The sequence below is a fragment of the Esox lucius genome, chromosome 20 (genome assembly GCF_011004845.1).
Source record: "Esox lucius isolate fEsoLuc1 chromosome 20, fEsoLuc1.pri, whole genome shotgun sequence".
NCBI lineage: Eukaryota > Metazoa > Chordata > Actinopteri > Esociformes > Esocidae > Esox > Esox lucius.
The window spans coordinates 28,424,128-28,444,342 of record NC_047588.1 but is presented as its reverse complement, the minus strand read 5'-3'; the positions used below and the strand labels follow the sequence as shown (position 1 = coordinate 28,444,342).

Sequence of the window (20,215 nt, the reverse complement as noted above, 5' to 3'; positions counted from 1 at the left end):
AAAAACATCTTACGATGCTAGATGAAAAAACGTGAAATGAGAATTCTGTGAAGGGACCTCACACAGACAACTTTGTGCCTGTATGTTTGAATGCAATTTGCAAGTATTATAAAAATGGGATCTCATCACATGCATAACAAATCCAATGAGGCAGCTGAAATAGTTGATTATATTGCCCTGTATGTGTTTATTTGCAACATTCATATAAACGTATACAGATCAGATGGGACAAAGATATAGCCCTCCAAAATAACTAAAAATAAACAATAACAACATTAGGTCAGTCAATACTTTAATAATCTGTGCACTCATTCTTAAAATAAAAACATGGTGGCAATTTTCTTAAAAAGAGAACAAAACATGAAACAAAAAGTCATGGGTTGGTTCTTATTTATTCAAAACAGGGCTTTTGCTTACGTAATAGTACAGTGCAGCAACATTTTTATATACAGAATAGAATGGTCTGGTCTTAAGCTCAATAACTGTTCAGGTTGAAGCCAAGAGCAAGCTTTAGAGCACTCAGTCAGTGGAGAGATTTGTCAGACATGTTATTAAAACAAAAACACTGACGCACAGCAACAGACTGACTGAATGACAACCTCACTACTAGGAACATGGATGTCTCAAACATTCACACAGTTATCAACTCTCCCACAAAACATGATCGGAGAATGGTGTAACACCCACTCAATATCAATACACACCATATCCCTCCTATTCTATCATCTCTCACACACCTCCATTATCTTGTCCCTGTCAAGGCCTCACACAATAACAGGCAGGCGCCCAGCATAACAAATCTGGGCTGGGGTTGTGAATGTGTAAGGGGACCAATCCAGATCAGCGATCTGACCATTAACCCCTGACATTTACATGTCTCTGGGGCTTGAGGTAACAATGCCTTTCACCACTGATCTATGATCAGAACTATCTACCGAACCCCTTCCCTAACAATTAAAAGTATAAACAACTATCTGACCAAGGACCAGTGGTTGCAAGCTCCTTCTACCTCCTCAGCTCTCAGATGCCCCTCCCCCAACCCATCAGTCATCAGTGCTCTCCAGCACACTCTGGCTCAGAGCAAGGTCCCAGTAGTGTTCTGTGCCGTGCTTCTTAAAGTGTTCTCTGGCCATGTTCTCTGTAGGACACTGCTTAAACTTCATCTCCCCAAAGTTACGATCCTTAGCCGTGCCCTGGAAGGGATAGGGGAAAAGATCAGGATGGCATGTGTTCACAATTAATCCACTATAGGATGAACGTGTTGACCCAGGATCATGAAAAGATCAACTGCACAGTGGCTTTCCTGCTCAATTCAAATTTCTAATGACTCACCTCCCAGACCAGGCTGCACTTGTTGTTCCTTTTGGTTTCATCATCTGCATCTGGATCTGACCGGGAAGACAGAGGTTATTCACTAACAACTATATTGAAGTTCTACCAGTCAAGCATTATATAGGGTAAACATATAATGATAATGAAGGCCTGTCTCACCATCTCTCTTAGAGTTATGTTCCTCCCACTTAATTCTATTTAGCATTAGCCTCTTGAACTTCTTCTGGGCCTTGGGACCTGAGAGAAAAGGACATTGGTCATTCAGTCAATTTTTGGGAAGAAACTAACAGGTCAGAAGGAGAAGGATATTTCTATGAGAACATATGGTGATTGTAGGCGTGTAACTTAATCGTAGTGTTGTAGTCAAGTCACAAGTCTCTCTGGCTAAGTCTCAGTCAGGGGGCTCATGACAGACCGGACACTAAATCAACATTACCTCAAAATCATGTCACTGACCCATCCCAATTTTTTAAAGGCAAGAGGAATTGAGCTACTAAATGGTTTGTTATCCACTTTCTGTATCACTAAATATTTACATACAGGAGACCGTTAACTGCAATGTCACTAGGAGTGTATTCATTACACAAAATATGTGTCAAACTGAAAACATATCGATAAAGACACCAGGAAATACCTAACATATGCTGTTGTAAGCTACTATTCAACTCAATACTAACACTCAAATGTCCTGTATAGCTCAGCCGGTAGACCATGGTACGTGAATCCCTGGGGAGCCAGGTAAGAAGGGAAAAAGAACCAAAATACAGCATTTCCCCTACTTTCATGTTCCAACAGCAGGAGGGCGGGTTGTGGCCCGACACCGCCATCAACGACACAATGGCTTGATGCATGAAATGCTAAAACGTCCTCCCTGTACACCAGTCTCTCTTGTCAACTTTATTTTCTTAACACTATTTGACAATACTATCTAATAATAACAACGGAAGTACTCGCCCTCAATTAACCATTCTCTAAAACTGCAAGACTCAAAATAAAAGCCACTAACTAATGAGGCAATATGGATTCCATGTACAGTATAGTGTGTTGCATTGGGGGTTAAAGAGGGGGTAGAATATACAGGTGCTGGTCATATAATTAGAATATCATCAAAAAGTTTTTTTTCTTTCAGTAATTCCATTCAAAAAGTGAAACTTGTATATTATATTCATTCATTACACACAGACTGATATATTTCAAATGTTTATTTATTTTAATTGTGATGAATATAACTGACAAATAATGAAAATCCCAGATTTAGTATATCCGAAAACTAGAATATTACTCAAGACCAAAACAGAAAAATGATTATAGAAATGTTAACCAACTGAAAAGTATGAACATGAAAAGTATGAGCATGTACAGCACTCAATGCTTAGTTGGGGCTCCTTTTGCCTGAATTACTGCAGCGTGGCATGGAGTCGATCAGTCTGTGGCACTGCTCAGGTGTTATGAGAGCCCAGGTTGCTCTGATAGTGGCCTTCAGCTCTTCTGCATCGATTTTCTATAGGGTTAAGGTCAGGCGAGTTTGCTGGCCAATTATGAACAGGGATACCATGGTCCTTAAACCAGGTACTGGCAGCTTTGGCACTGTGTGCAGGTGCCAAGTCCAGTTGGAAAATGAAATCTGCATCTCCATTAAGTTGGTCAGCAGCAGGAAGCATGAAGTGCTCTAAAACTTCCTGGTAGACGGCTGCGATGACCATGGACCTCAGAAAACACAGTGGACCAACACCAGCAGATGACATGGCACCCTAAACCATCACTGACTGTGGAAACTTTACACTGGACTTAAAGCAAAGTGGATTCTGTGCCTCTCCTCTCTTCCTCCAGACTCTAGGACCTTGATTTCCAAAGGAAATGCAAAATATACTTTCATCAGAGAACATAACTTTGGACCACTCAGCAGCAGTCCAGTCCTTTTTGTCTTTAGCCCAGGCGAGACACTTCTGACACTGTGTCTTGTTCAAGAGTGGCTTGACACAAGGAATGCGACAGCTGAAACCCATGTCTTGCATATGTCTGTGCACGGTGGTTCTTGAAGCACTGACTCCAGCTGCAGTCCACTCTGTGAATCTCCCCCACATTATTGAATGTTTTTTTTTTTTCTTCACAATCCTCTCCAGGCTCCTATTGCTTGTACCACATCTTTTCCTTCCCTTCGCCTCTCTATTAATGTGCTTGGACACAGAGCTCTGTGAACAGCCAGCCTCTTTAGCAATGACCTTTTGTGTCTTGACCTCCTTGTGCATGGGGTCAATGGTCACCCTTAAGACAGCTGTCAAGTCAGCAGTCTTCCCCATGATTGTGTAGCCTACAGAACTAGACTGGGAAACCATTTAAAGGCCTTTGCAGGTGTTTTGAGTTAATTAGCTGATTTAGAGTGTGGCACCAGGTGTCTTCAATAATGAACCTTTTCACAATATTCAAATTTTCTGAGATACTGAATTTGGGGTTTTCATTAGTTGTCAGTTATAATCATCAAAATTAAAAGAAATAAACACTTGAAATATCAGTCTGTGTGGAATTAATGTATACATTATACAAGTTTCACTTTTTGAATGGAATTACTGAAATAAATCAACTTTTTGATGATATTCTAATTATATGACCAGCACCTGTATAGTTTTGCTGGATGTAGCACACAGTGCCCCATGATTTCACATTAGATTTGTAACTTTACAAACTCCTGAGAATTTCATACAATACATTCACTCTAGCGCAAAATAGTTTTTCCACAAAAGGTATCCCTTCTACACCACAGTGGGGGGATGGAAAAGTGTAGTTGGAATTATAACAATGCTTCTCCATAGCTAATGAGGACAAGCAAATTAACAACAATATCAACATCAAAATAGGATTTTTGATATTAGATATGTTCTCTAAATAACTTACCATAACCATTTCTCAATGTGCTCCACCTTATATTATTTTTTAACTAATGTAAAAGAATAATTTTAATTGTAACTAATAGTTTTGTTTATATTGTTACCCACAGTTTTCCTTTGAAAATGTACACAACACACACACTATATCCCCGGAACCTACACAATAATCCTGTTTTTGGACTTCAGTTCCACATTCAACACCATAATTCCTGCATTGCTCCAAGACAAGCTATCCCAACTGGATGTGCCCAAGTCCACACGCAGGTGGATCACAGCCTTCCTGTCCAACAGGAGGCAGCACATGAGGCTGGGGAAGCACTTGTCTGACCCTCTGACCATTCAGCACCGGCTCCCCTCAAGGCTGTGTCGTGTCCTTTCCCCACCTCTTTTCCCTGTACACCAACAGCTGCACCTCCATCGCCCAGGACCTCAAGTGGGAGCTGAGCCTCACCCCGCTTTCAAAGAAAGCTCAGCGGAGGATGGACTTCCTGCGGCAAGTTCAACCTGCCAAAGACTATGATGGACTGCCCTCAGAGTCCATCCTGACCTCCTCCATCACCGTCTGGCACGCTGCAGCCACGCCAAAAACAAGGGCATCATGCGCTCTGCATGGAGGGTGGTTGGCTGCAATCTGCAGTCCCTAAAAGACTAACACACCTCCAGGACGCGGAGGCGATCAGCAAAGACTGGAGCTGGTCCCTCTCACCTTAGACGTGAACTCTCCCCTCCGGCAGAAGGCTGAGATCTATCAGGACCAAAACCTCTCGCCACAGGAACGGTTTCTTTCTTACAGCAGTAGGCTTCAGGAACATGCCCCCGGAACCAAACGGACTATAGGCCGCTCCCCACATACATACACACAACCCTCAACTGGAGAAATCTATAACCCTTTCCCAAATACACACACAAACCTCAACTGGAAAATTCTAGCAAAAAATAAGGGAACACTTAAATCACACATTGGGTCTCGATGAACAAAATATATTAAAGATATATTAAAATCTTTACTTTACATTGTGTAATTTATTGAGAACAAAATGACCTAACAACAGCCAATGGAAACCAAAATCACCAACCAATTGAGGGCTGGATTCAAACTCACACCGAAAATCCAAGTAAACACAACTGAAATCAAAGGCTGTTCCAAATTGCGAGATTTTTATCACGGCAACTCAATGTGCCCCCAGGTGCTTGTATGCATTCCAGACAATATTTGGAAATGCTCCTGATGAGACGGCGGATGGTGTCCTGAGGGATGCCCTCACAGACCTGGATCAGGGCATCAGTGAGCTCCTGGAAAGTCTGTGGTGCTAATTGGTGTAGGTACATAACTTCCCAGAGGTTCTCAATTGGATTCAGGTCTGGGGAACGTGAGGGCCAGTCAATAGCATCAATGCCTTCGTCATCCAGGAACTGCCTACACACTCTGACCACGAGGCCGGGCATTGTGAGTACAGGTGCCACTAGAGGACGTCAGCCTTGATGCCACCCTCATGGAGTCGGTTTCTGAGTTTAGTCAGAAATGTGCACACCAGTAGCCTGCTGGAGGTCATTTTGTAGGGCTCTGGCAGTGCTCCTCCTGTTCTGCTTTGCCCAAAGGAGCAGATACCAGTCCTGCTGCTGGGTTGATGCCCTTCTATGATCCTGTCTAGCACTTCTTGTGTAACAGCCCATCTCCTGGTATCTCCTCCATGCTCTTGAGAATGTACTGGGAGACACAGCAAACCTTGCGACGGATGTGCCATCCAGGATGAGCTGGAAAACCTGTGCAACCTGAATGGGCTGCAGGTACCACCTCATGCTAACAGTTGTGACAAGGACACCATTACATTTTAAAACTATAGAAGAATCAGTCAGGAAAGATAAGGAGAGATCCACTGTCTGTGGCCACCACCTGCAAAACCATTCCCTTTTTGGGGGTTGTCTTGCTGTTGCCTCTCCAGTGCACCGGTTGTCACTTTCATTTACACCAAAACAGGTGACACTGATTCACAATCGCTTATGCTTCCTAACTGGAGAGATTTGTATTCCTGAAGTTAGAAGATATTCTTATTTGTTTTTATTTCTTTTGCACAAAATTGCTGCACAAACAGACCAGAACAGTTTGTTGTGAAACTTACTTGGCAATAAAACGTTCTGATACAGACACACCGCAGACGTATTAAAATACAACAATTGGAAGTCATATTGTTGATGCCAAATTCCTGTCTCCAGCATGATGCTAATCTATTGTAACCATCAAGTTGTGACAGTAGGTTAGCTAGTTTACTTCTTACATTTGGTTGTCGTTCAGACGATGGCTACCTTCTTTATATCAAGGTCACAGACATGGATTAGTTGAACGCAAACGTAAGCATGCACAGACACAGCCAGCTGTTTCTTTGACCTCACTCCAAGGCTTGATACTCCGAATGTCGTGTGCAGGATGTTGTTGCTCTGCTCTGATGCTGGTGCCATATTAAAGGGCGCGAAGGTAAACTGCGCTCAGCTGTTTTTCTGTGACGCAGCATCACATTTTAGCAGCAAGCAGGCTGCCGCTGTTTTTACAGTAAGAGGGAAACACTAAAACAAACACACTCATTACGGAGACTGCCCGTCGGTTCACTCTTCTACAGCCCACCAGCTGATGTGTGCAGTTTGAAAGGAAAGTCAGATTCTCCTCTCACCCCCATCCCCTCCCACTCACCTCCCTCGACCACAACGATGTTGATGTCTCTGTGCAGAACCACGGTGCCTGTGAGATACAACTGGTTGGCATTGGCCTCCACTTTGAACTTCTTAGCTGGGTTGTGTAGGTTACGGATCCTGAGGGAGAGGAAGTGAGCAAGCTGACACACGGCTGGAAATATCGCGGGAATACCTATAATCAGGATAATCCTTCCCCATCTGGGAGAATATTTATTAGCAATGCAACCAGAAAACACTTATCTAAGCTGTTTCATAAGGATTTTGACAAAGGTAAATTGTTGAATGTAAATATTTTTTCAATGATTCATTCCCTATACAAATGTAATTCAACATTTTAAGACCGATTATAATATATTTCTAGTTTCATGCAATAGCACTGACTAACCAGATTCCAGAAAAATGTGTCTGGGAATGTGATCAGCACCGTCCGGGAAACACACACAGAAATGTACAAGACAGAAGTTTGCTTTCCAGTGTTAAACCCAAATGTACCTATACACTGCGATGTGAACTCCAATACTGAGGTCCTCCTTGAGTTTCTTGACCTTCTTCTCTTTCCTTTGCTCTGTTGTAAGTTTCCGAGCTGCATTAGCCTCCTCATGAGCCCTAAGGAAACACACAGACAGAGCTGGTGATATATATCGATATATGGAATGGGGGGAGAAAGAGGAACTATTCATGGCTGTGAGAGAGAAGCAGTGACAACTTGGTGTAAGTGGAAGGCGAAAGAGGGGTAGTGACGGCCGGGAGGAGGTAGGAGGTGGGGAGAGAGGGGTAGTGACGGCCGGGAGGAGGTGGGGAGAGAGGGGTAGTGACGGCCGGGAGGAGGTGGGGAGAGAGGGGTAGTGACGGCCGGGAGGAGGTGGGGAGAGAGGGGTAGTGACGGCCGGGAGGAGGTGGGGAGAGAGGGGTAGTGACGGCCGGGAGGAGGTGGGGAGAGAGGGGTAGTGACGGCCGGGAGGAGGTGGGGAGAGAGGGGTAGTGACGGCCGGGAGGAGGTAGGAGGTGAGAGAGAGGGGTAGTGACGGCCGGGAGGAGGTAGGAGGTGAGAGAGAGGGGTAGTGACGGCCGGGAGGAGGTAGGAGGTGAGAGAGAGGGGTAGTGACGGCCGGGAGGAGGTAGGAGGTGAGAGAGAGGGGTAGTGACGGCCGGGAGGAGGTAGGAGGTGAGAGAGAGGGGTAGTGACGGCCGGGAGGAGGTAGGAGGTGAGAGAGAGGGGTAGTGACGGCCGGGAGGAGGTAGGAGGTGAGAGAGAGGGGTAGTGACGGCCGGGAGGAGGTAGGAGGTGAGAGAGAGGGGTAGTGACGGCTGGGAGGAGGTAGGAGGAGAAAGGGGGCTAGTCATGGCTTGGTGAGTGAGAGGAGAAAGGGAGTGTGAAGTGCTATGACTTACTTCTGCCTTTTAGCCATTTGCGCTCTGACGTGGGCCTCTACCTTAGTAGGGTCCTGAACTGCCTCAGTACCCAGCACTCTCATCAGGTTAGAGATGCGTACTGAAGAGACAAACACACTCTCAATTTAAATAGCAACCAAACATGCGTAGGTCAGCGATAACGACTTGTATAGATGAAAAACATGCAGGCCTAATGATCAGAAAACTCAGTCTCCGTCCTACCCTTGGGTTCTGGTGGGGGCATGAGGCCCAGTCGGACTTTCTCCTGAAGTTCTTTTTGTCCCTCACGGCGAGTCTGTCTCCTCAGCTTCTTCTGTTCTTTCTTAGTCAGGTACACCCCCAGCGTCCCTCCTGGCTTGTCTGTGTCCACTGGAGAATGGCAGGGAGACAGAGTTAGTACATTTGGCTTTTACAGTAACATTGACAGAATACAAACAAACAATTACAAGCAAAACAATTTACCTAGAAACACAAAAAAACTATCAAACTATCAAAGATCCACTGACATGCAGAAATCCTGTGTGTGTGTGTGTGTGTGTGTGTCTCCCTCTCTCTGTGCCAGCCATTCTCCCCCCCTCTCTCTGTGCCAGCCATTCTCCCCCCCTCTCTCTGTGCGCCTGCCTGTCAGTGCCTGTGTGCGCGTAGTCACCTGGGGGGCTGATCTGGGCTGGATGCTCCACCAGGTTTGTAACTCCAAAAAACTCCACCTGCTCAAAACCAATCTCTGTGGATCTGAGAGATAAATACAAATATAAAAAAAATACAGAGCAGAGATGTGATCAGCAAAACTAACAGAAAGGGCTTTCATAACAATGTTTTTAAATCAACAGAATACAATGTGTGAGGGTGACCATACTGAATTAACAAAGTGGGATGTAAAGGTGTTTGGATGACTGTATTGAACTAATCAAGTGGGATGTAAAGGTGTTTGGATGACTGTATTGAACTAATCAAGTGGGATGTAAAGGTGTTTGGATGACTGTATTGAACTAATCAAGTGGGATGTAAAGGTGTTTGGATGACTGTATTGAACTAATCAAGTGGGATGTAAAGGTGTTTGGATGACTGTATTGAACTAATCAAGTGGGATGTAAAGGTGTTTGGATGACTGTATTGAACTAATCAAGTGGGATGTAAAGGTGTTTGGATGACTGTATTGAACTAATCAAGTGGGATGTAAAGGTGTTTGGATGACTGTATTGAACTAATCAAGTGGGATGTAAAGGTGTTTGGATGACTGTATTGAACTAATCAAGTGGGATTTTATTTCTTACAGATCAATGTTGGAGGGCAGGATGTAGGAGTCCCACCACTCAATGTGGGGCACCTCCCCCTCCAAGAGCTCCTTCTTGGGGGCGAAGAGAGCAAGCTTGGTGGATGCCTGGATCCCTGTCTTTTTGGCTGCCTGGGCAATCTCAGTCTGCAACTTCTCCAACTGGGCCTGGACAAGGAAACGGATGTATTTTTCAGCTCAGATGTATTGACTACATGTTGATGAAAATCTTGCAAGGTCAAAAGGACAAAAGGATATGTTGGTGGTTAGAATGTGATGCTGAAAGTCGGTACCTTTGTTCTGATCCTCTGGGCGATCTTCTCGAAACGCCCCTGCTCATGAAACTTAAAGCCCTTCCGTGGACGCTGGGCGGGTGCTATGGTAACACGCCCATCAAAATAGGAAGTGGACTCCAAATCGTCACCAGGCTTCTCCTTCAGTTGCTGGCGGAACTGTTCCCTCTTTACGGCGCGGATATTAGCTGAGGGATGGAGAAGGTGTGTGAACAGGTGTGTGAACAGGTGTGTGAACAGGTGTGTGAACAGGTGTGTGAACAGGTGTGTGAACAGGTGTGTGAACAGGTGTGTGAACAGGTGTGTGAACAGGTGTGTGAACAGGTGTGTGACAGCAGGTCTGGGTTGGAGAGGAGGCCTACAGTGTGAGCAGAGGAGTGTGTAGTACCTTTCAAGGTGGGCATACGGTGTGTGAGCTCAACTTCGTTGCCACTGGCGTCCACGGTGCGACCCATGTCATCCAAAATCAAAGGGGCGGGCTTGTTTGACTCACGGGCCTCTGCCACCTTCCTACACACACACACACACGTACGTTACGAAGCCTTCCATAAATGACATTATTCACAGAAGTGCGTAATCATGGGTAGTGTGGTGTAACTACGCGACTCACGGTGGAGCTATCCCCATCGCATGTAGGTTTGCCAAAGCCACCAAGTTATGTGGTCCTCCAGCATTTCCAATGGCTCCCAGTATACCAGGCTTCATGGCCAACTGGGACTGGATACGGGCCTGCAGTTCTGCAGCTTTCCTAGCCTTCTCTATGGCGTCGTTCATGAAGGTGGCAGCCTGAGAAGGAGCGATGGACTGGGCCGAGCCCAGGGAGGGCGAAGAGGCAACAGCGAGCAGACGAGAGGCCAGGGGGGGGTCAGGCTGGGGAGACGGTAGGGGCAGCCTCTGGAGAGATGAGACTAATTATTGTATGGCGGGGTAAAAAACACAGACCAAAAGGCCAGTCGCCCGTTTACATTATGTAATGGATAAAAATGAGAAAAGGCACCCAATCCATCATGTAAGGGAGAACGGGAAGGTTAGTCTCACCGGCTGGGAAGTCACCGGGACGAAGCTCAGCTGTTTCTTCCTCTCCTCTATCTGTCTGGTGGCAGCCTCCATCATCTGCTTAATCTGAGGGTGGAGAGAGGGTGGAGAATGAACAAACATTCATCAAGCATCTTGACAGGTGGCACATGTAAGCAGGTCCTTGGTCACTGGGCTGCGTGTCTATCGGAGAGGGTGTGTGCGTCTGGACCTTCATGTGATCCGGTACCTGTATCTTAGTGAGCATGCCAGGACTCTCAGCAGGGGGTCCAGGTAGGACCTCTGGTTCTTCCACCTCCTCAAAGCGGGGGACACGTTTCCTCTTGACAGGTGCACCGTCGTCTTGCTCCGAGATCTCTCGACCTGCACCAACCTCGGCCTCATCACCAAACACATCCTGAGGAAACGTCAGTCTGTCATTGGCCAGAGGTTTAACCAGAGGAATGGGCATTTCAAAAACAACCCCTGAAAATCACCACTCATAATGTCCTTCTCCCAGGGCAAATAGGCAAGAAACAAAAGCAGCAAGCAAAGTAACAATTAGCAACATTGAGTTTAACTTCTAAAGCTACATTTTCTTATCCGCATTCAGTGTAAACAAAGACCAATGGTATCAAGATGTCATATTTTAACTGTCTTCCTGAGGTAGTTGAGATGATTTTCTGGCACCAAGTGTCCAGAGTTCATTGGCAGCAGATGTTTTCAGTTATGAAAGAGTAGGAACCTAAGTGCTGGTTAGTGCTTTCCAGGAAGCCCAGCAAGCATTTGAAATAGATGCATTGCTTATTGCTAGATGTAACATCACAGACTAACAACCAAATTACCCATGAGGAGAGGCCAGTGGCTGGCCAGTGAAAGTCTATGGATCAACAAGGAACCAGAAAGACATTCTGCCATTGTTCTCACTGAGCATCAATAATGTTTCTTAGGCTAAACCCTGCACTATATCTACATTTTGTTCAGAAGGAATGCAGAGCAATTTAAGTTACTGCAGACATGCATTTCAAAGTAGACAAGTTCTAACAAACACACAAGAATGACCATTCAGTATAGCCCAACCACTCAGTGGTTCTGGATCTGACCACTGAAATTGTGAAATTAGGTGGTTCTGTTTTTTTACCCCATCCTCTTTTTCAGACATGTCAGATTATGCATGGGCATAATCTGACATGCATGCATGGGCATAATCTGACATGCATGCATGGGCATAATCTGACATGCATGCATGGGCATAATCTGACATGCATGCATGGGATGATGCATAGGCTTGGAAATATGAATATTGTTCTAGTGTTTATTTAGTCAATCAAGTATCAATTCAGGTTCACCATGCGATCTGAATGGATGTTCCCAAACGCATACCAAACGTTTCAGCACTAATGTGTATAATTACATCCCTGGATAATAAACAGAGGTAAAGGGTTTAGGTCTACCTTCAGGTCCCTCTTGCGGTTCCTCTCCCCTGTGCCCTTGTTGCCACGGGAACTGCGGCTCTCTTCCAGGGCCTCAAACAGTCTCTCCACAAACCCTCCAGCTGAGTCATCCAGGAACGGACGAAGCTGGTCTGGGGGGTCAAAAGTTAGAGGTGATGGGTCAACAAACAGGTTTAAAAAAACACAGATTAATAACTCTGTTTCTTTGCAACTTTTGTCATGGCCAGACAAAAGCAGATGTTTGGGAAAAACAGAGCAGAAGATAAAATATCAACGTCCTTCATTGTTCCACAAAAATACACACACCTGTGGTCTTCCTCTTATCCAGGCCCTTTCCCACACAGTGCAGAGCCGCAGTGACGACAGTAGGCTCAGAGAAGCCCAGCACCTTCTTCACTGTCCGCTCCACCCAGGGCCGCAGCTCCTCCACCTCCCGTTTAGGAAGAGACATCCTCTACTGTACAGCACAAGGTAGTCGGTAACTAAACAATCATCCAAAAAACAAACGAACTTGCTAACTACATAACATTAGCTAAAGTGTCTGTGATAAGTGACTAGCAAAGTTGACAAACAACAGTCCAACGTCACGTGTGCCTGCTTGCTTGGCTACCTTAAGTTAGCCAACGTTACTAAAGTTAAGGTTGTTATCGATAGCTAGCTAGCAAAGTTAGTCAACAATTTATATATCGTTTTCGCTTGCCTGTAGTCATGCTACTGGTGGTTCACCTACATTATCTCAAGAGGTGGCTAGGTATCGCTCAACTAACATTATTAACACATTGAACTATAATAGCTTTCTAGCAAGCAGCATGCTACAAATGATTTCCCCAACTAAGCACACATAGGCTAACCAGCTAGCTAGATTAACACAACATTAGGGGAGATCAACTTACCAAAGAGACTATGTTGTCCTTAACGGCTAAATATATCCTGGTATCTACCTCTTATATTATAAAACATGAAAATTAAAAAAATACATAAGAAATATGAGCCGCGATGTTTGTCAGTGACAAACTTTCTAGAGCGCGGCGTTCACACGACGTTCTGAATTCTGAACCCGGAAGCGGAAACAAGACAACTTCTTCTACTGTTAACATCATGAATTAAACTGGCTAATTGTTTCCACCTAACGTTACAATGGAGTTGATTCCATCACTGAAAATGTATCGAGATTTACAATTAAACGTTTTAAAGTAGTTCATTTGTCACTGAATACCACGAATGTAAACCAAGTCAGAATTTAAATGACAAGCTGTGGTCTTCCTTATTGGAAGTCCCTACTGTCGCTGGACAATAACAGTGTTGGGGGAGCCACATTAAAAATATATTTTCTTCACACTAAAAAGAGATAAACCAAGCTAAAGTTACTCCTAGCAGAATATAGTTAACTTACGTGCTGCATTTGACCTGTGTCTCCATCGCCACCAACGCCGTAGGTTTTTATTTTATATTGGCGGGGTCGGGGTCAGGGTCAATGGATCCCAGAATGACCCCTGTCCTCCCCTAATTCTACACCCCTGATCACTACCAATGCAATTCACTGTATATGGAATACCTTTTTAACTGTTAAGCAAAACATATATTGTCCAGATGTGAAGCAGGGTTTGGGGGTACTTGGAAAAGGTCTGTAGAATCTGTATATGGTGTTATTTCATGGGGATAAAATAAAATACATGTTGTCTAGTGAGAGAGAGAAATGTGCTGTGCCTATGTAAAAGGAGATTTGGGAGTAGGTAACTCGATAGGGTATTTGAAATATATGGTGTTATTTCATAATCATATGGAGTCTTGCTAGAGCAGGTTAATTTAGCTATATTAATTAAGAAAAATTGTCGGAGCACACACAATATATCAGGATACTGTAACTCGCTTGGTCATATATCAAAATGGATAAGGTATGATCACACAAATTAAATGAGAAAAAAAGTGGTTACCCTTCATAAATTAGGAAATGCTTTAAAAAAATACTACGGATGTCAAAAGTCTACACACCCTTTATAAAGATGCAGCTTTTGTTGACAAAAGGCTGAACTCAGGACAAATCATTTTAGAAATGTATCACAACATTTACAATAATAATTTAATAACAAATGGATAATTTCTCAGGAATGTAATCTAAATAAAAATATTGTCAATGCCTTGATTTCACAAGTGTTTATAATGGGGGTTGTAACTGTGTTCAAACTTAACCAATCACATTCCAAATTATTTTTGAAGATAATTGGACTTCCCCTGCACCCCCAGGACATTGCAAAGATATTAGCAAGAAAACACAGGTATAACTTTTTGCCGTTAATTCCAAATGTATATTTGGTGCAAAGCCAACATGGCTCATCACCCAAGTACACTACTGTCAGGCATGGTGGCGGTAGCATCAGGCTGTAGGGGCTGCTTTTCTTCCATCAAGACAGCAGCTCTGGTCAGGATTGAGGGGACAATGAATACCTCCAACTATCAATTTATATTTGTGTGAACTGTGCTGCTGCCTGCGAGAAAGTTGAAGAAGGGCTTTACCTTTCAACATAACAATGATCTGAAGCACCCTGCCAAATTGAACAAGAAATGGATGAGTACTGTTCCCCAAATCAGAACATGTTTCGGTAAGACCAAATTTATATCTTTTATCACAACTTACAACAACTAGAATTATTATTTTATTTGCTGTTCTAGACAGGGAATGAGTTCATAGGTTTCATCAACAAGAGAACAGTGATGGCCCTTGCTATTAACATCTACATCTGTTTGAGGATTGAGTTCTAGAAACATGAGTGCTGTGGAGCATGTTAAAAACTTTCAAGGTCAATTTTGCAATTGGCATGTTGAGAAATTCCTGAAATTGCTTAGTGCCACTCTTTTATTTTAAAGCTACCAAATATTTGCATAGTTTTTATTGTCTGTAAACATTGTATGTTTAATTTATGAGATTAACAACTGGTTTGGTTGGTTGAACCCTTAGTGCTGATATTACAGACACAGATTTTGCCTTGTCCCAAACTAAAATATAATTTCAATTGAGAATCTTTTTCTAACAACCCTTATTTTGGCTTCACCTAAATAAATTCTGAGGAACCAACCTCAGACTGAAGTGTGTTTTGAACAACAGGGCAGTATATTAATTCAATTAGAGTCATCAGGAAAGTGCTTGAAGTCCTTGGACATTTTCTTTATTGCAGTTTTTCGGGTCGCCCACTAGTCGGGAGCAGAGTGACAGGATAGGTTACAGCCTGGCCCAAGCCTACACCAGTAGCCTGAGACAATCCACATCGCATACACACTAAATCTAGTCAAACTAGCATTGATGTGTTTTTTCACAATCCCCACGCGATGCATAAAAATCCTGTTGATAATCACACAATTTGATTGAGAACACAAATTGTGTTAGCCGACTTTTTGTTCATTTCATTATTTCCTTTCGCCAGCCCATGTTCCTCTTTGTCTCTGTTTCCTCCAGTGATTTGGGTCATCTGAGTGCAGTAGTAGTAGTAGTAGTAGTTGAGCACGAGAGCAGGCGTGCGTGCCCCCGGCTACCCCCAGTCTGCAGGATTACATGTGGTGTCCCCACCCCCCGCTGTATCCCCTCCCCCACCTGACTTCTACTGCAGTAGTGTTTTATAACCCATGCACGACTGTTTTATAATGAGCTCCTACTATAACTGCGCTGTTCAGTACAAACGTTTTTGCAGAATCCTTTTTTTGATTATCTAATCCACACACCCTTCTCTCTTTTATTTTCATAGGCCTACTACCACGTTTCTCACCTCACACACAAACACACACACACACACAGACATTCTAAGTTTCTTGGTTACACAAACCTCACATGCGCTGGGTGTTTAGCCCACCCCTTGTTATATAACAGCATGTCCACAGAATTATTCCCCATGTCCTCACACATTCCCAATAACATATGTACAATTATTTCATGTCCTCACACAACCTCAGTCACACACAAACAGTTATTCCCTATGTCCTCACACGACCTCAGGCATACACGTATAATTGTTCCATGTCGTCACACAACCATAGGCACGCACAAACAGTTATTCCCCATGACCTCACACAACCTCAGTCACACACGAACAGTTATTCCCCATGCCCTCACACAACCTCAGGCCCACACGAACAGTTATTCCCCATGCCCTCACACAACCTCAGGCCCACACGAACAGTTATTCCCCATGCCCTCACACAACCTCAGGCCCACACGAACAGTTATTCCCCATGACCTCACACAACCTTTGTCAAACACATACAGTTATTCCCCATGCCCACACACACCCTCTGTCACACACATACAGTTATTCCTCTCAGTCACGTGTGCTGGTACTTCACTGAATGCCACTCGGCAGTCCTGCTCCCCTTCCCCACTCAGAATCTCAGTGGCTTTTTCCAGGTGGCTAGGTAAGAGAGACTGAAAGAACGTGCTATCTTCATCTCTTCTGTTGTGCCCCGTCCACAGCACATCAGGTGGCGTTTCATCATTCTGACCCAGTTGTGGTCCTTTGTGTCTGACAGGGGCTCTAAATCATTACAGTTCTTCAGTACCGGGGGACTTGGGGCCACGTTTGTGAATCCACTTCACACTAAACTGTGTGTGTGTGTGTTTGTGTTCACACACCAACCTGGGCTATATGCCACAGCACTGAGCCACAGCTCCTGATAAGTACATAGATGTGCAGAGCGTACCAGTCCTCGGGGGGAGGTGTCTGCATCTGTGTGTTTGTGTGTTGCCAGAGCACATACAAAAGACCCCTTATACATACTGAGCCTTGCCGTGCCTGTTTCTACCTCTTTCACCATCCTCATCTCGCTATTTCTTTGTTTCCATCTCTGTTTCTCTACCCTTTTCCCCAGAGTTTATCAATGCTTTATTTGTTTTAAAATTATTTGTGGGTCTGTGCAATCTATGGGAAATATGAATCTGATGTGGTCATACATTTTGCAGGAGGATAATAAGCGAAGCTCCATTTCCAGCTAATCTTGCGGGCAAGGGGACATCCTGCCTTCTGTCTGACCTACCAAGGGTCAACAGAGATGAAGCAGTCCTGCCAGATTCCCACCATTCCAGCCCAGGTAGCATTGAGACAGTTTGTGGGTCTCTCTGATTGTCCTTTAGATATTGTTGGTGTACAGCAACCAGGATTCTACAGTAACATTTGCCTGTATCTCTTTATTTTGGGTAATGCCCAGTGGTCAGGTAATCTGTCTCTGTGTCCTCTCTGTTTAGTCCATGGTAACATTTCATTCCTGTCGTGGGGTTCGGTCAGGTCTGTTTGTGAAAATAGCCCAAGGCTGAGAAGGCTTTTGTCCAGGTGAAACTCTGTAGATGGTCATAACATGTAATCTGGATGTTTCAGCCAAGTAAGACAAAGAATTATAAAGTCTATCTCTTGCTTTCTTTCTTTCTTTCTCTCTTTCTTTCTGTCTCTCTTATTCAGTCAGTATCCGTCAATAATTGAATAGCCATGTAAGACGATGTCACTAAGAGCAGACACAGAAGATCATATTCAGACCAGGGTAACTGAAGAGGTCAGAGTCGATCCGTAACGTGGTTCTGCCCCAAATTCTGCAGTGTCATGAGACTTGGCTGTCCTTGAAAATATGGTCCACATCCCGTCCTTTTCCTCTGTCCTCTGCTGATGGTGTCATAATAACCACCAAGCCAGGACAAGATGGCAGCCTCTCTACCCACCCACCCAACACACACACACACATATAATATCAACAAATAGCTGTGTTTCCACTGAAATGTTTGGTATTTCATTATTTGCATTCAGATGAGCTTAACCCTGTCCCATCATTGTAGAGATGGTAAACCCTGTCCCATTATTGTAGAGATGGTAAACCCTGTCCCATTATTGTAGAGATGGTTAACCCTGTCCCATTATTGTAGAGATGGTTAACCCTGTCCCATTATTGTAGAGATGGTTAACCCTGTCCCATTATTGTAGAGATGGTAAACCCTGTCCCATTATTGTAGAGATGGTAAACCCTGTCCCATTATTGTAGAGATGGTTAACCCTGTCCCATTATTGTAGAGATGGTAAACCCTGTCCCATTATCGTAGGGATGGTAAACCCTGTCCCATTATTGTAGGGATGGTAAACCCTGTCCCATTATTGTAGAGATGGTAAACCCTGTCCCATTATTGTAGAGATGGTTAACCCTGTCCCATTATTGTAGGGATGGTTAACCCTGTCTTATCATTGTAGGGATGGTTAACCCTGTCTTATCATTGTAGGGATGGTACAGCCTGTCTTATCATTGTAGGGATGGTACAGCCTGTCTTATCATTGTAGGGATGGTTAACCCTGTCTTATCATTGTAGGGATGGTTAACCCTGTCTTATCATTGTAGGGATGGTTAACCCTGTCTTATCATTGTAGGGATGGTTAACCCTGTCTTATCATTGTAGGGATGGTTAACCCTGTTTTATCATTGTAGGGATGGTAAAGCCTGTCTTATCATTGTAGGGATGGTTAACCCTGTCTTATCATTGTAGGGATGGTAAAGCCTGTCTTGTCATTGTAGGGATGGTTAACCCTGTCTTATCATTGTAGGGATGGTTAACCCTGTCTTATCATTGTAGGGATGGTTAACCCTGTCTTATCATTGTAGGGATGGTAAAGCCTGTCTTATCATTGTAGGGATGGTTAACCCTGTCTTATCATTGTAGGGATGGTAAAGCCTGTCTTGTCATTGCGGTACACAGCCAGGTCTGGTGTGCGTGTACAGATCAAGGATGTTTTGAGACAAGTCAGCATTCAGCTAAAAATTACTTGGGTGAGTAAGAGTGTAAGCATGTATGCATGTATGTGTGTGTGTGTGTGAGAGAGAGAGTCAGTGAGGTCAGTAGTAGAGTATAGCTCTTGCGTGACTTCAAACTGAGCCCAGTGAATGTTCACAGCAGGCAGAGTGAAATGGTGGGGGTAGAATAAGTGAGTAAGCACATCATTCTCTCTCCCCTCATCCTTGGAACAACAACTGATTGTTTTCTATATGATTAAAATATAATATCCAGACACACTGTACTGTAGTTCTTGCTCAACATAATAGTTAATGGCACATAATCAAGTGGCATCAAAAGGACCCAACAAATAGCCACACACACACACACACACAATTTTTTTAAACATTGTTTGTCATAATATTGCAATTCATTCATGTACATTTTCTGCTGCCTGGAGGATGGCAGAAAACTGTTGTTTTCATTAAAGAAAAGGAGTTCTACTTCTCGGTTCCCTAAACCCCAATCAGCAGTGAAGTCATCCTGTTTCCTCTGTGTGCCCTCTACACAGATCCTCTCCTTACTCTCCCCTCCTCTTCCTCCCGTCCTCCTGCCCCTGCTCTCTATCCTCCAGAGGAGAGGGAGGGATGGATGGAGGAGGCAGGGGCTCTCTAGCTAAAAACTGCATGGATACAAGGGGGGGCTGCGGGGGGATGGTAGGAGCAGGAGGGCGGGAGAGGCGGTCTTTGTTTTTGTAGCGTGGAGCCAGTCAGTGTGTCAGAAGAGACGGGCCCGCCACCAGACAAGCCGCTCACCGCGGGGGGCAAGTGTGTTTTGTGATGTGTGTTTTTCTGTTTGCGTGTTTGCAAATGTGGGTTGGTGGAGGATTGCATGACTGTGCTCTGCCTGTCTGTCTGAGTTTGGAGTGCCACACCCTCCCAAATATCTGCTCACCAACTGAATGTTCTACTCCATAAGCTGTCTGTTGGGGAGGGGCAGGGGCAGAAGAATCCAGCACATTCACAGAACTGAAAATCAGTCGTATGCATAGCAGTATTCAGGCTTGCTATTTTTCAACATTTGTTATCTGTGTTTGAATGAAAATCTAGATACTAACAGATGAGGAAAGAACAGTTACTTCCAAAATTATTGTGGAA

At 44.2% G+C, this 20,215-nt stretch overlaps 1 protein-coding gene across 1 annotated transcript; it reads right to left on the bottom strand.

Annotated features, from left to right (window-relative positions):
- Positions 1 to 167: 167 nt before the first annotated feature.
- On the bottom strand, positions 168 to 13,399 carry prpf3 (PRP3 pre-mRNA processing factor 3 homolog (yeast)). The gene is made up of 17 exons (XM_020041516.3): positions 13,225 to 13,399; positions 12,638 to 12,788; positions 12,332 to 12,462; positions 11,128 to 11,295; positions 10,902 to 10,985; positions 10,474 to 10,757; positions 10,252 to 10,373; positions 9,864 to 10,051; positions 9,572 to 9,738; positions 8,947 to 9,029; positions 8,520 to 8,666; positions 8,298 to 8,397; positions 7,398 to 7,511; positions 6,904 to 7,022; positions 1,492 to 1,569; positions 1,333 to 1,388; positions 168 to 1,193 (listed from the first exon to the last, which is right to left on the bottom strand). The coding sequence occupies exons 2-17, from the start codon at positions 12,780 to 12,782 to the stop codon at positions 1,044 to 1,046; spliced, it is 2,136 nt and encodes a 711-aa protein (XP_019897075.2). The 5' UTR covers positions 12,783 to 12,788; positions 13,225 to 13,399; the 3' UTR covers positions 168 to 1,043.
- Between the last annotated feature and the right edge of the window lie 6,816 nt (positions 13,400 to 20,215).

What these genes read in the sequence shown, in the direction of transcription:
- prpf3 (XM_020041516.3), bottom strand. Translation starts at nt 12,782, where the DNA reads ATGTCTCTTCCTAAACGGGAGGTGGAGGAGCTGCGGCCCTGGGTGGAG. An exon ending in CCGTATGCCCACCTTGAAAG is followed by an intron (nt 10,052 to 10,251) that starts GTACTACACACT and finishes TCCATCCCTCAG; the next exon opens with CTAATATCCGCGCCGTAAAG. An exon ending in GCCCCCACCAGAACCCAAGG is followed by an intron (nt 8,398 to 8,519) that starts GTAGGACGGAGA and finishes TTGTCTCTTCAG; the next exon opens with TACGCATCTCTAACCTGATG.